The sequence below is a fragment of the Mustelus asterias genome, chromosome 9 (assembly GCF_964213995.1).
Source record: "Mustelus asterias chromosome 9, sMusAst1.hap1.1, whole genome shotgun sequence".
NCBI classification, from domain to species: domain Eukaryota; kingdom Metazoa; phylum Chordata; class Chondrichthyes; order Carcharhiniformes; family Triakidae; genus Mustelus; species Mustelus asterias.
This window is the reverse complement of record NC_135809.1, coordinates 25,324,258-25,339,302: the sequence shown is the minus strand read 5'-3', so window position 1 is coordinate 25,339,302 and position 15,045 is coordinate 25,324,258. Positions and strand designations below refer to the sequence as shown.

The 15,045-nt window shown below is 43.2% G+C and overlaps 1 protein-coding gene across 2 annotated transcripts in view; it reads left to right on the top strand.

The window, feature by feature from the left end:
* kcnd2 (potassium voltage-gated channel, Shal-related subfamily, member 2) overlaps nt 1-1,195 on the top strand; it is a 479,767-nt gene extending 478,572 nt beyond the window's left edge. For both annotated transcript variants that reach the window (XM_078219836.1, XM_078219834.1), the window contains one exon: nt 1,018-1,195. In XM_078219836.1, coding sequence (XP_078075962.1) covers nt 1,018-1,195 — 178 coding nt within the window. The remainder of the gene's footprint in view (nt 1-1,017) is intronic.
* The last annotated feature ends 13,850 nt before the right edge of the window (nt 1,196-15,045 follow it).

Here is a 15,045-nt window from a genome sequence, read left to right as displayed (position 1 = left end):
CAGTATTACCTTAGCCAATATCGTTCCACCTGTCAACAGGAGTAGGAGCTCATTAGTTCATGGCACCTAAAGGCCCTTCCCTCGTTACTAGGAAACCTAATACATGTACATCCGTTAAATTGGAGGCATAGCTAACATCTGTGGATTTTAATTGGCGAAAAGAGTCATTCTTTTGCCCAAATCTGGCCTCTCTTATCAGCTTGAGAGACTGCACCAGCCTCGCTACCCAGGAGCAAATGCACTCCCATACATTCCAAACCACTAATTAAACTTGCTCCTGCATATCCCAATGCTGATAAGAAAAACTGCTTTTCTATACTCCATTGTATTAAAAGAATTTGGTCTGTCTGCCACTGTGTTTCCCATCATGCTGAGCAGTTAGATCGCCATTGGCCAAGGTTCACAAAACATGTTAAGAATGCAGTTTAATTTCATAATACTTTGATTTGATTTGATTTATTATTGTCACATGTATTAACATGCAGTGAAAAATATTATTTCTTGCGTGCTATGCAGGCAAAGCATACCATTCATAGAGAAGGAAACGAGAGAGTACAGAATGTAGTGTTACAGTCATAGTTAGGGTGTAGAGAAAGATCAACTTAATGCGAGGAAGGTCCATTCAAAAGTCTGACAGCAGCAGGGAAGAAGCTGTTCTTGAGTCGGTTGGCACGTGACCTCAGACTTTTGTATTTTTTTCCCGACTGAAGAAGGTGGAAGAGAGAATGTCCGAGGTGGGTGGGGTCCTTAATTATGCTGGCTGCTTTGCCGAGGCAGCGGGAAGTGTAGACAGAGTCAATGGATGGGAGGCTGGTTTGGGTGATGGATTGGGCTACATTCACGACCTTTTTTGTGTTTATACAGTTTATAATACCTTTGCATATATTGTTCCAGGCACATTGTGAATTCTCGCTATATATAAGGCGCTTAATAATTACCTTAACCTAGTCTATTTATTATAGTTAATCTAAAATGAAGGGCTTCGTTAATCTGATTTCAATTTACCCTTCTTCACAGCCGATCCAGTTTGAACGCAAACGTAGAGGAAAGTGTCAAACTAAATTGTGAGCAATCATATATAACCACAGCGGTAATAAGCATGCCCAGCCCTCCTGCCACAACACCCGAAGGAGATGACAGATCCAACTCTCCGGACCAAGCAGACAGCAACATTGTAAAAGTGTCAGCGCTGTAAAACTCTTACCAAGTCAAACGTGAGCCTGGAAAGTCATCTGCCCACCTGTGTTATGTTCCTGCTATTGAAGAAATAGAAAAGAACATCACAGACTGGAGAGCAAGAGGAGAGCATCAATCAGTGTTTTCCCTGATAGTTTTGCATTGTGAAGTTCATGACAACAGTGATTTTCGCACTGAAGATATTTACCAGTGAAGCTTGACATCAAAGTAACATTGACAGTGAGATGAGCAAAAGGAGGTTATCATTAAGCTTGCAAAATTCCTGCAGTGATTACCTTGCAGTTGAGCACAATGAGACATTTCCACTTCTGCTACATTTCCTGCCCCAAAAGGCTTGTTTTATTATAAAGGTACACGTGAACTGGGAAAGTGTGCATGAGGTGAAAGAATAAAAAACACGAGAACTATTCGAAAACGACCAGTGACATTTTCTTCTTTGCAGCAACAATGAATTCAGCAAAAATAAAATGAACTTGTTTAAGTTGGAGGCAAGTGTAAATACTGCGTTGGAGACTTGACATATTTTAAATTAAACAAAGACCACAAAATTGCATGTTAAATTTTCCTCGAGGCAATACATAACATTCTTTGTTTTTCAATGCGCAGTGAGCACGTACATTTCGTCAAAATCAGGGCCTGTTTCTTACCGGAGGACTATGTACAGTTGGTCATTAGTTACTAACAGACTGTTTAGTTAACGCCTGATGTAAAAGCCGACTGCGGTGATGAGTGGTGGTTTGTATTAACCACTTACACGACTGTAAAACCTTAGGAATAGCGACCCTCAGATTAAACAATCCTGTACTGAGGCTGACACAGCTAGACAGAGCAGAATACAAATTTTTATCCAGACTTTTTTTCTCCTGTACAAGCTTGTACTATAATGCTTATAATGGGTGTGAACAATTTTCAGGCAAGCACTTGAATGAGTGGACGGCAGTTGATGTGCATTACAGATTTTATCCTTCTTCATTGCAGCTGTAGCAAGACTAACAGATTGTTCTTTCTGCATGGTCTCCCAGATTTATATGGGATTTAGTGGATGGTATTCAGCAGGCTATGTACTCCTTTCATTCGTAGCTGTGGAAGCTGTTCTTCCTCCTATAAATATATGTATATTTTTGAGTCAGTATCTTCAGATGTACTGATTTGCAGTATTAATTCCTTTTTTAAAAAAAAAATGGGGATTTTAGGTGTGGCAATTTTGGTTAAACCATTTTTCCTTAAACTTACACTGGATGGTATTATGAAGTAAGGGCCTTTATTCTCAGCCACAGCTCAAAGGAAGGAGAACCATAATCTTCACTCTTTGGACAATGCTCGGTAGGCAGAACATGTTTCAGCAGAGTTAACCTGTTTATCAATCCCCGGCCCCATCTCCACAACTAACTAAGTGACACAGTGCTTCAAACAGAGGTTAGAAGGACAGAGTCTTCAAGTTTGCATGATTGATATTTCTGTGACAAGACAGCGACTTTCCACAACATTTTTTTTTCTTTTTGTAATGCTGTTGTATTTAGACTAATATATCTAGTTTACAAATGTGAACATTGTTGACGTGCTGTTAAATGGGGTAGGTTGCTTGGAAAGAAAAAAAATAAAAAAATGTATGGCGTTTTTTTCGTTCAACGTTTTCATAGATTGGTCTCTGGCTGAAGCACTGCAAAGTAATACAGCAATATTGGTGCAGACTCGATGGGCCAAAGGGCCTCTTCTGCACTGTATGATTCTATAATACTTCTTTAAAGATCAAATTGAATATCTATCCGGTCGCAAATATAAAAGTATTCGCTTAACACTCTTACAGGAAAGGATAGCAGAAGCTGCATCTGGAACTTTGTCACCTACACTTAAAGTATTACTTATGCAAAGGTTTCCTCTCTGAACTTTTTTTTATATAGTGTCCTTAAGATGTTGTTAAGAGTGACTCAGAAATCTCTGTCAGATTTACTGTCCCCCCGTTGTAAAATGACTGTTGCGGTATGCAATGCTCTGTGCTGTAGTTGTAATTTTGTAGTGCATCATATGATTTCATTGTTTTTTTGGATCTGAACAGCTTTCATAAGTTCTACTTTAGTGAAGCAGCATAATTGGCCACCTCTTGTGCGAGACAACTAAACATCAAAATGTCTGCATCCTTCAGTTGGAAGCATTGGTACTGTAACCAGACGTAATGCTTGATAAATCAACAGCATTCATGTTTTTAACTACGGAAAGATGAAGTATGTAAGATTATCCATCGGTAAATTGTTCAAGGCAAATAATGGAAGAATAATGTGAGATAACAATGAAGTATTTTTGCAGACAAAATGTGCGACTGGAAAACAGAATGTATTTAATAGACATAAGAGATACAGAGAATGTTTGAACTGAGTATCTTCACCTGTAAAATATACACAGAAAGATGTGCTGTTAAAATGCAAGAATTCATTAGAATGAGGGATCAAAAATTGTGCATTTTACATAATTTTTAAAAACAAAGGCACACTGGAGACACGTGATAAAGAAAATGATTCCCATGTACACAAGTTGAGATTAAAATGTTTTAATTTTGGGCATGTGTGTTTTCTGTTATCGTAATAATGCTGTCAGCCATGTTTGAAGTATCGTGCAGTGTACGGTAATTTATTTGTAAGGTCTACCATAGTTACATTCTAAAACAGCGTAAAATCTGATCATATGTAATATTAATAGGCAATATCTTGAGTACACTGAAGACAGTCAGCCTTATCTCTCTCAACCAACCCTCCGTCATTGTCACTCTGCTGCTAGACTTGTCTGGTGCCCAATCTTGGAAGAGGTCCACTTTCCTCCAGTTATAAACTGAGATAACCACAGTTATCACTTTTGGTCCTTGCCACTAACACTGTACTCTCACCACCAATTCCAATCACCTCCTTGGCAACATTATTTTGGCCCTTATTGCATGAGTTCAGGAGTAAAAAAGTCTTGCTACAATTGTGTAGAGCCTTGGTGAGGTGGCACCTGGAGTATTGTGCAGTTTTACGGTGGGATTTTCCGGCCATGCTTGCCTCGAAACCAGAAAATCCCACCCGAGGTCAATGGACCTTTCCATGGTCCGTCCCTCACCCGCTCCGATTCCCGTGGCGGGCAGGATGGGAAAATTCGTCCCTTGGTCTCCTAAGGAGGGATGTACTTGCCATTAAGGAAATGAAATGGATATTCACCAGACTGATCCCTGGGATGGCAGGATTGTCCCATGAAGAGAGATTGAGGAGACTGGGCCTGTATTCTGTAGAGTTTAGAAGAATGAGAGATGACCTCATTGAAGCAAACAAAATTCTGCAGGGATCGGCAGGATAGATGTTTTCCCTGTCTGGAGGCTGTCCTGAACGAAGGAACACACTCTCAAAATAGGCCACTTATAAGGAGGAATTTCTTCACTCAGAGGGTCTTTGGAATTTTGTGCCCCAGAGAGCTGTGGAGGCTCAGCCATTGAGTACGTTCAGGACAGAGATTGATAAATGTCTAGATATTAAGGGTATCAAAGGATATGGGGTAGTGCAGGAAAATGGTGTTGAGATAGAGGGCCCGATTTTACCATTGCGTCGCGCCCGAAAATGGGCGCGAAAACGTGGTAAAGTCGGGTGAGAGGCCATTAACGCGATCCGCACCCGCGTCCACGCAGATTGCCACTTTACCGAAACCCGGGAATGGCGGCGATTCGATTCACGCCCAAAACGGGCGCAACGGCGATTTAAATGCATTTGCATACATTTAAATTGAATTAATGAACTGCCCGCCCAACTTTATCAGCATTTCCCCCTTTACCACCGCGTTTGCCAGTCCGGAACCGCGACATAATGGATCTGTGAAATAAAAATCTGAATCGGGCGCTCCAGCTGCTGAAGAGCGCGTTCTGAGCTTCCAACGGCTCCCTGACTCAGATCGGTGGTGGGGGGGGGGAGGTGGGCCTGATCATTCTCTGGTTGGGGGGTGGGAGGGGAGTGAGGCCAGATCGTTGTCTGGGGGGGGGGGGGGAGGGAGGAGAAGGCGGGCCAGATGTATCTTGGGTGGGGGGGGAGGGGGAGGGCTGATCGTTGTCTGGTGGGGAGGGAGGAGGAGGCAGGTCAGATGTTCCTCTGTTGGGGGGGTGGTGAGTGAGGCCAGACCATTCTCTGGGGGGGGTGAGTGAGGCCAAATCGTTGTCGGGGGGTGTGGGGGGGAGGAGGGAGACGGGTAAGATGTATCTCAGGCGCGGGGGGGGGGTGCGGATGGATCTCTGGCGGGGGGGGGGCAGATGGATCTCTGGCGGGGGGGATGATGGATCTCTGGTGGGAGGGGCAGATGGATCTCTGGTGGGGGCACGGGGGGGGCTGGGGGTCCACTGCCACTCTGCAGGCGATTAGTGGGCAGGGGTGGCGATCGGTCTGGGTAGTGGGGGAGTGGATAAGGGGGTCAGTGATGTGTGTGGGTAGTGGGGGGGGGTGGATAAGGGGGACAGTGATGTCTGTGGGTAGTGGGGGGGTGGGTAAGGGGGACAGTGATGTGTGAGTAGTGGGGTGGGGTGGATAAGGGGGACAGTGATGTGTGTGGGTATTGGGTTGTCAATAAGGGGGACAGTGATGTGTGTGGGTAGTGGGGGGGGGGGGGTTGATAAGGGGGACCGTGATGTCTGTGGGTAATGGGGGGGTGGATAAGGGGGACAGTGATGTGTGTGGGTAGTGGGGGGGTGGATAAGGGGGTCAGTGATGTATGGGGGGAGTGGAAAAGGGGGACAGCGATGTGTGTGGGTAGTGGGGTGGGTGGATAAGGGGGACAGTGATGTGTGTGGGGGTGGGGCAATGTCTGTGGGAGCCATTGCTCCCGCTTGTCGCTTCCTGGCCGCTTTCTCCGCTTTCTGCGGCCCGAGAACGATCTGACACGGGCGCACTTTTTCAAATTTGTTTCCAACTGCGCATGCGCAGTTCAGAGCGCCGATCGTTTCGGCCGTGCTAAGCCCCGCCCACAGCACGAATGGGACTGGAGATGGCTGAGTGCGTATGGGGGTGCCCAAAAGCAGATTTCTAAGTCGGATCTGCATTACGCCCAGATTCAGCACTTGGAATGAAAATGGTAAAATCGGGCCCAGAGAATCAGCCTTGATCTGGTTGAATGGTGCAGCAGGCTTGAGGTGCTGAATGGCCTACTCTTGCACCTATGTTCATATGATCTCCAGTTGAAACAGACTTTACAACATCGGCTGAATCTCTGACCCTCTTTATCACAAATACCATCAATTCCCACATACATTAGATCATCTGCAAAACTCTACTGTCCATACCCTATCCCGCACTATAGTCCTAATCATCCACCACTCTGACCTCATTCTTTTCATTAGTTCCAAAAGCCTCAAATTTAATAATGATTAATATATATACTCTTTGGCTTAGGTGATTAGGGCAATATTAGCTGAATGCTAAAGATCAGGAAAGTTCCAGTTTGATTCTAGATCTGTGCTGAGTTAGTCTAGCCCAACCCAGCAGGTGGCATCTCACTTATAACTGGCTTCAGCATCTGGGATAAGGAAGGGAAAAATCAACACAGATCATTCTCCTGACTGTTGTTCGATATTCCTAGTAAAAATGGATGAGTGGATAGGCAATGGGGAGGTGATGGCCGAGTGGTATTATCGCCAGACTATTAATCCAAAAATTCAGTTAATGTGCTGGACAGCATGGTTCAAATCCCGCCACAGTAGCTGGTGGAATTTGAATTCAATTAAAAATATCTGCAATTAAGAATCTACTGATGACCATGAAACCATTGTCGATTGCTGGAAAAACCCATCTGATTCACTAATGTCCTTTAGGGAAGGAAATCTGCCATCCTTACCCGGTCTGACCTACATGTGACTCCAGAGCCACTCCAGAGTTGATTGACCCTCAACTGACCTCGGGTAACTAGGAATGGGCAATAAATGCTGGCCAGCCAACAACACCCATGTCTCACCAACGGATAAAAGAAAATCAGATGAAGACACAGCAGTTAAGCCCACTATCAATTAACTTGCTTATATTTACTGTATTTGAATCACAAGGAAAGATGGTGTATTTGTGGGTTATAAATAGTTCCCAACATCAATGGAGCTGTACCTTACAAGATAACAGTGGTTGAAGGGAAGTAAAATTTGTTAAGTAAATCCTTTTTTAAAAAGAAAACTGTCCTCAATGAACTGGATGTAGATGCCTGTTGGTTCAGGAAGATTTATTAACACAATATCATTTATGCAATACCACCCAAGACCATTAAAAAAATCTTTTGACCCATCAAACCTCATTTTCCAGTAAACAAACTCCTCCAACATCCAATTATATTTTGAGTAACCTCAATGTTTTTTACCTTTATTACCCTCCTTGGTAGATTATTCCAAATATGTACCACTCGTTTCAACAAAGATGTCTTTTTCTTATGTTATGAATCCTGCTGATGTTCAATGCAAGGGCATCCCAAATCTCAGAAAGGAGACTTGGAACGTTATTTCTAAACTACTTATTTTTTGTGATTTGGAAAAAGAAATGTAAGAAAATAGATGAAACCCAGTGAGGAAAGGAATCGGTTTTGTTGTAAATTATTCAAATGTCAAGACAGTTATTAAACTTTAAAACAAGCTAGAAATGCAACAGTAAAGAACAATATTTACAATTAATTACAATAATGGTTACCCAGACAATATGCTTAACTTACCACCCCCCCACCCCTAAATCTATCCATCTTCCTGAACTCTTGAAAATACATCTTCCCCAAAACAACATCCCATAGGTTTTAACACTATGAGCCAAATCCAGCAAATATTTACCAGACAAGATCTATAGCTTTCTGTAGGGACCTTTCTTCTAATTTAAATTAGAACTTCTGATGCTTTATTTTCTGCACAACAGCTTGATTCTGTGAGAGAGCTCTGCTTTTGCAACAGGGCTCGGCTATGATCAAGGTCCCTATGCTGCTAGTTTACATTTTGCTTAACAAAGTATCAGTTTCACTCTGCTACTAGGCTAATCTGCATCTCATAAATCCTCGGTATTGCTAAATCCCTATCAGTTTCTTTTTTATCCAATTTTTTACTTTTCATTTCATTCCAACATTCTAACACTTGACACCTCATCCTAACTTTTTATCTCCCTTTCTTGATATTATTGAAATTATTGGGTTTGCTTTATCGATACAATTTTGTCATTTCAATACTTCTGTGATTATTTTTTATCCCGGCATTCAATTAGTTTTCATTGACGCTTTACAAAATGTTATAAATATATTTTGGCAAAATACTCAGAAACTGGAATGACCAAGAAACAGCATCCATCTGAGTTGAATAAACAAAATTATCTGAAGAACATGATAGGATCTAAAATGTTCTAATGGTACACAGAAATATTTACTTCTTTTTTAATTGGGTCTTTGAGACTTACGCCTCTGGCTTGGAACTGTGATGTGCCAATGTAAAATTTTCTAAATTATTTAGATATTAAAACTAATTATTATGTAAGAGCATTACCCATTGGAAATGAGGAATGTTGAATTGCAAATTTTTGTTAAAGAATTAGCTAAAAAATACTCAGAAGGATGTCCTAAACCTTACCACCTTCAGCTGCCTCAGCAGTGACCTTACTTCATCATAAGGTGAGAAGTGCAGCTGTTCACTGATAATTGTCCAATGCAAAAATCTAGGAGCAATTTCTCACATAATTAAGAATTCAGTTCCAGCATGTAGCAATTTCTGGACGACATCCAGGGCACATCTACAAAGTGGGAATGTGATGGATCCACTTGCCTGGATGGATGAACCTGCAGCCACACTCGAGATTAAGACCTTCCAAGACAAAACAGTCCAATTGAAAAGCACCTCATTTGCTAGCCAAAGAAGTCGCGCACATCACCTATTGAACCAGAGCCATTCTGACTCTGTACAATCATTTTGTGGTCAACTAACATAACTTTGGAAGAAAACTACCAAATTTGGTCCAAGGGCTCTCTTCCACCTTCCAGGCTCATCCTGCAAAGCTGTGGTTCCCAACCTGGATGCAGGTATGTTGATATTACACAGTTCCCAGCTCAGTCCCATTCAAGTCAGTCAATTCTTCAGTTTGCCACACCAACCACCTGCTTCTGCGCCCCCAGTCTGTTGATCCCATTTTTGCCACAGTATGGGAGAACCATCGTCATCACCTCCATCTTGCACTAACCTGGTGGACATATATTATCAATGTCAAAATCTTGTACTTCCTACCCAGGAGCCTCAGGGGAGCAGCTTCACCACACAAACTCCTCAAGAAGGAGATTTTTTCGTACTTTCGCAGGACAATAAGCAATGAATGACCGATGGCAGACTTGCTGCTGATGCCCATATCCAGAGAATGTACAGCAATTTTGCAAATAATCTTTTTTTTCCTTAGCGTGTGCAGTAATCACCAAGCCTGGCAATAGCCTAATGCCCAATTAAGTTTTCACTCAGATTTGTATGGTTCGGCTGAGTTCATCAAATTGAAATAACCTAAACCTTATATTTAGAATTCCAAAAGGTTTGATTCGCATTTTCATCATAAAGGGAAAGTCATTAGACCTCGGAATCATAGAATAGAATAGAATAGAATAGAATCACTACAGTGCAGAAGAAGACCCATTCAGCCCATCGAATCTGCACTGACTCTCTGACAGAGTATCTTACCCAGGCCCTCTCCACTGCCCTATCCCCATAAACCCACACATTTACCACGGCTAATCCATCTAACCTATATATCTTTGGACACTAAGGGGAAATTTAGCATGGCAAATCTACCTAACCTGCACATCGTTGAACTGTGGGAGGAAACCAGAGCACATGGAGAAAACCCACGCAGGCATGGGGAGAACATGCAAACATAGACAGATAGACAGTCACCCGAGGCCAGAATCAAATCCGGGTCCCTGGCACTGTGAGGCAGCAGTGCTAACCACTGTGCTGCCACTGTGCCGCCCCAATATGGGAATTTCTGGCAATCAAAAAGAGCAAAGTCAATGGAAGGTCTTGCGAGAGTTGGTTGACCTCATGAATATAATATATGGCCCAGGAACAAAACTGGGGTTAGAAAAGAGGAACAAGACACAGTCGTAGAGAAAGACAATAGAGAAGTCATAAAGTAATCCAAGGAAGAGATGTTAGCTGTTCCCACTTCATAGTGACATCTGCTATCCAAACACATTAGCTTCATATTTTTTCAGTATTAGATTAAGTAAAGGTTAGTTTTTAGGTTTTCAAACTACCAATGCATATATATATATATATATGTGATGCGCGATATAACACACGAGAGGCGTGATGTACTCGGGAAATAAAGGCTTTTATTGCCAACAATAACAGAGCTACCATATACAGTACACGATCCCAGACTAAAGGGTCACCAGGCAGAGCAGTGACCTTTATACCTCTCCCAGGAGGCGGAGCCGACTGGGATGTACCATAACAACTATATTAACAGGTAGAACAGCCCAACCCTAACCCCAACAGTAACATATATACAGACTCATAGTACTGGCCAGACCATGGCTCAGCACTACCTAGTGGGAACCAACAATGGTTCACCACAATATGTAATGGAAATATATTAATCAGACGTCATGTCTGCTCTTTACTCAAAATTCCCCTTGGTCATCTTCTTTCCTAAGCTCACAACTAGAAGAGATTATATTCTTTAGCTGACAAGTTTTTGTTTTCATTTTTGCTGTTAAGGTTGACAAGTAGGCCAATTTATTGTTAACTTTAAAAGTAAAAAAACACAGCCCATTATTTTTCAAATATTACTTGGAAAGACTGTACAGATCTCAAACCATCGTAAGTTCTAGATGCCAACTTTATCACTCAGTGACATCACACAGTGTTTAATAATTGTGGCAAATCATCTATATTTGCTCTCCCTGACCCAATGCATTTCAAGGACACAATCAGAAAGTGTGTTGTTTCTTGTGCTACAGTCAAAATGCACTTCCTTTAAGCCTGACTGAAAGGTGCAGCTGTTGCACTTTGACAAGAATTCAACCATAGCGTACTTGGTGTAATAATTAAATAATTATAAGTAAGCAGCCATCATTAATTCACACCACTCAAAATGTACCTAGAATATTCCAAAGCCTCTGACAAACACGCAAACGTTTGTTACATTATTAGTTGAGGTCACTGAAACAAAACCAAAATCAATGCCCCCTAGCTGCTGTTGATTAAGTTCCCAAGAGCTAAATAAAATGAGTACCTAAATTGGCAGAGGATAAGCAAGTCACATATGACGGCAAATTTAAGTAGTGGCTCGGTTGTACCACTACAGACCAAGCTGGCTGACTCCTAAAGGACATATGGTTAGACTGGGTCTGTGGCAGGTAGTGAGGCAACCAACAAGAGGAAAAAAGTACTTGACCTCATGCTCACCAATCTGCCTGCCGCAGATTTATCTATTACAATATTAGTAGGAGTGACCACCCACAGAAATTGTGGAGACAAAGTTCCATCTTCACATTGAGAATACCCTCTATTGTATAGTGTGGCGCTACCACTGTGCTAAATGGGATAGATTTCAAACAGATCTAGCAACTCAATACTCTAGCATCCATGAGGCACTGTTGGCCATCAGCAGCAGCAGCAGATTATACTCAACAACAATCTGTAATCTCATGGCCCAGTACATCCCCCCACTCTACCATTACTACCAAGCCAAGGAATCCACCCTTGTTCAATGAAGAGTGCAGGAGGGCATGCAAAGAGCAACACCAGGCATTCCTAAAAAATGTGTCAACCGTGTGCAACAACACAGGACAACTCGCACACCAAACAGCATAAACAGCAAATGATAGAACTAAACAATGGATCAGATCTAAGCTCTGCAATCCTTTCACATCCAGCCGTGAATGATGGTGGACAATTAATGCTTATTCGTGTCATGATCACCGGAAGACTTGATTTCTCTTATGATCCAAACTGTACCTGACGCAAACTCCAACTCTTCAAGAACTCTGTGACCTGCGTCCAATCCTTCACAAGGTCCCACATATCCCTGAACTGATGAAACTTCACTGGGTCCCGGCACCCCAGTGAAATTGATTTGAGAATCATCGGCCTTATCTTCAAATTTCTTCATGGTTTTATATCTGTTGATGCTTACAGTCTTCTCCAGCTCTGTATCCCCATTTGTAACCACCGCTCTTTTGATTTTTCTTCCATCCCATTTCAACAAAACATGAGTCTAATATGTTGTCTTGTTACAAATCCAGCAATCTTTAAAACTCAATGTATGTATTTATTATCCAATGTGTTTTGTAGCAGGGGGTGTAATTTTAATGGAAAAGTCCTGAAGCTGTTCAGTTTTCTTTGCTCCATTCCTACTAACTCTTACAACCACTGATTCTTAGTTCACCCTTTTATCCGCCATTGTTCCCATATTGGGTTCATGTCATACTATCTGCAACCCGCACGACCTGCCTGGGCTTGCAAAATCTCACTAACTGTCCTGGCTTGAGACAATTCACACCTCTTTAACCTGTGCTTAACCCTCTCTCCACATTGTCTCGCATTGGCTGCACCTGTAAAGACTTGATTACCTGTTAAGACTTGCATTCCAACCATTATCTTGTAATTGAGTTTGTGTCTATATGTGCCCTGTTTGTGAAACAAATTCTGCACTTACCTGATGAAGGAGCAATGCTCCGAAAGCTTGTGCTACCAAATCAACCTGTTGGACTTTAACCTGGTGTTGTGAGACTACTTATTGATCCCATACTGTAAGGATGGCCAATGAATATGAAGTCCACCAAGTTTAATATTTCTGTCTTGTCTTTGCCAGTTGAATAAAAGCAAAATACTGCGGATGCTGGAAATTCAAAATAAAAACAGAAAATGCTGGAAAAACTCAGCACGTCTGGCAGCATCACTGGAGAGAGAAACAGAACTAATGGTTAGAGTCTGTACGACTCTTCTTCAGAGTTAAAGAGAGGGAGCTATGTGATGGATTTTATACTGTATAAGAGTGGGTAGAGCAGGTACAGCAGGGTAGAAGGTTAGGTTTAGGTGGGAGCTCTGGAGAGATTTGAAAAAGATGTCATGGGCATAAGACAAATAGAGTGTTAATGGTAGTGTTCAAATGTTAATAGTGGCATTAATGTAAGATAGCAAAATGTGTTAACAGCAGAACAAAGGTCAGCGTTCTGTGAAAGCAAAACTTAAGAACAAGTGACAGATGACCACGTTGATTGGGTTGGAGGGGGAGGGGGTTGGAACAACAATATTGATTAAAAAGGGGATCAAGATGGAGGAGAAAGTTCATGCTCTGAAGTTGTTGAACTCAATCTTTAGTCCAGAAGGCTGTAAAGTGTCTAACTGGAAGAAAGTCGCTGCCCTAAGGTCTGATCACCACACTCACCAAGATCCCACTGCCCCCCCCACCCCCCTCTCCCACCTGGGGTCCAAACCCTCCCCCCTCCCCCCCCCCCCCCCCCCCCGATCACCTCCACCCCTGCTACGGTCTGACCACCCCAACTCCATCAAGATCTGAACCCCCACCACACCTCTGAGATCCAGTCCCACCCAAACCACCCCCCCAACCTCCAATATCCTCCAACTGACAATCCTCCCAACCTTTGACCCCCAACCTCTGACCCATCCAACCTCCAAATGCTCTAATCCCCACCCTCCAAACCCCATGACCTCCATCCCACCAAAGACTTCTGATCCCCCGATCTCCGAACTGACCCCCGCACCATCAAATCCTATCCACTTACCTTAGACATGTAAATTCACCCTGACCTGTCAATTTCAATGGATCCTTTAACTCGCCTGGTTTATGGCAGTTAGTGCTGTAAGAAAGGGGGTGTGTCCTTCTTCATTCCAACGGAGCTGGACTGTGAAGTGGGGCCTCAAGGACAGCTGTGTTGCCTGGACCTTGCCTGGCATGAATTGGAAGGTCAGGTGAGATAGGCATGGAAGAAAGTCCACAAGGTAATTGGGCATGAAGTAGCAATCCAACACTGATTGATGGTGAGTTTGCAGTGAGTAAATAGTGCAAACGCTGACAGTATCCAGCAAATCATTTCTGTACTGCAGGATAGTCCTTTTTTGGGCTCCACATGCTCTAACCGCCCCAGCAACCCCTCCCAGGCTGGCATGGTCAGATGGGAAAGCCTCCTGCTCCCATCCCTCAGAAAGAGGACTCCCTGGATGGCTTGGAAGAGAGTCTCCAGTGAGGATCCGCTGACCCCTGGGGACAAGGGTTGTCTCCATTTCAGAGCCATCCTGTATGAGTTATCTGGTACACCTGCCCTGCAGTGAACGAATGTCTGTCCAGCTATTTTTTTATGCATTCATGGGACATGGGCGTCGCTGGCTGGCCAACATTTATTGCCCATCCCTAGTTGCCTTTGAGAAGGCGGTGGTGAGCTGCCTTCCTGAATCGCTGCATGTGGGTTGGCCCACAATGCCATTAGGGAGGGAATTCCAGGATTTTGACCCAGCGACTGCGAAGGGATGGCGATATATTTCCAGGTCAGGAAATTGGAAGGGAACTTACAGGTGGTGGTGATCCCATGTATCTGTTGCCCTTGTCCTTCCAGATGAAAGTGGTCATGGGTTTGGAAGGTGCTGCCTAAAGATCTTTGGTGAATTGCTGCCATTTAAATATGGTGCCAGGACCTTTGACCCCATGGGGTAACAGTGGGCGGGCAATTTCCTGCCGGTCCTGCCGTAACATTTGCCAAGCTCCTCACGGCTGCATGATTAATGGGTTGAGAAACAGAAGATTGTGCATGTTCAGCCATCCGGCTGCCCAGTGGAATCACTCCAATTTTGCCACCCACCACCAGATATGGTCTCCGGAATGGAAAATTCCACCTGCT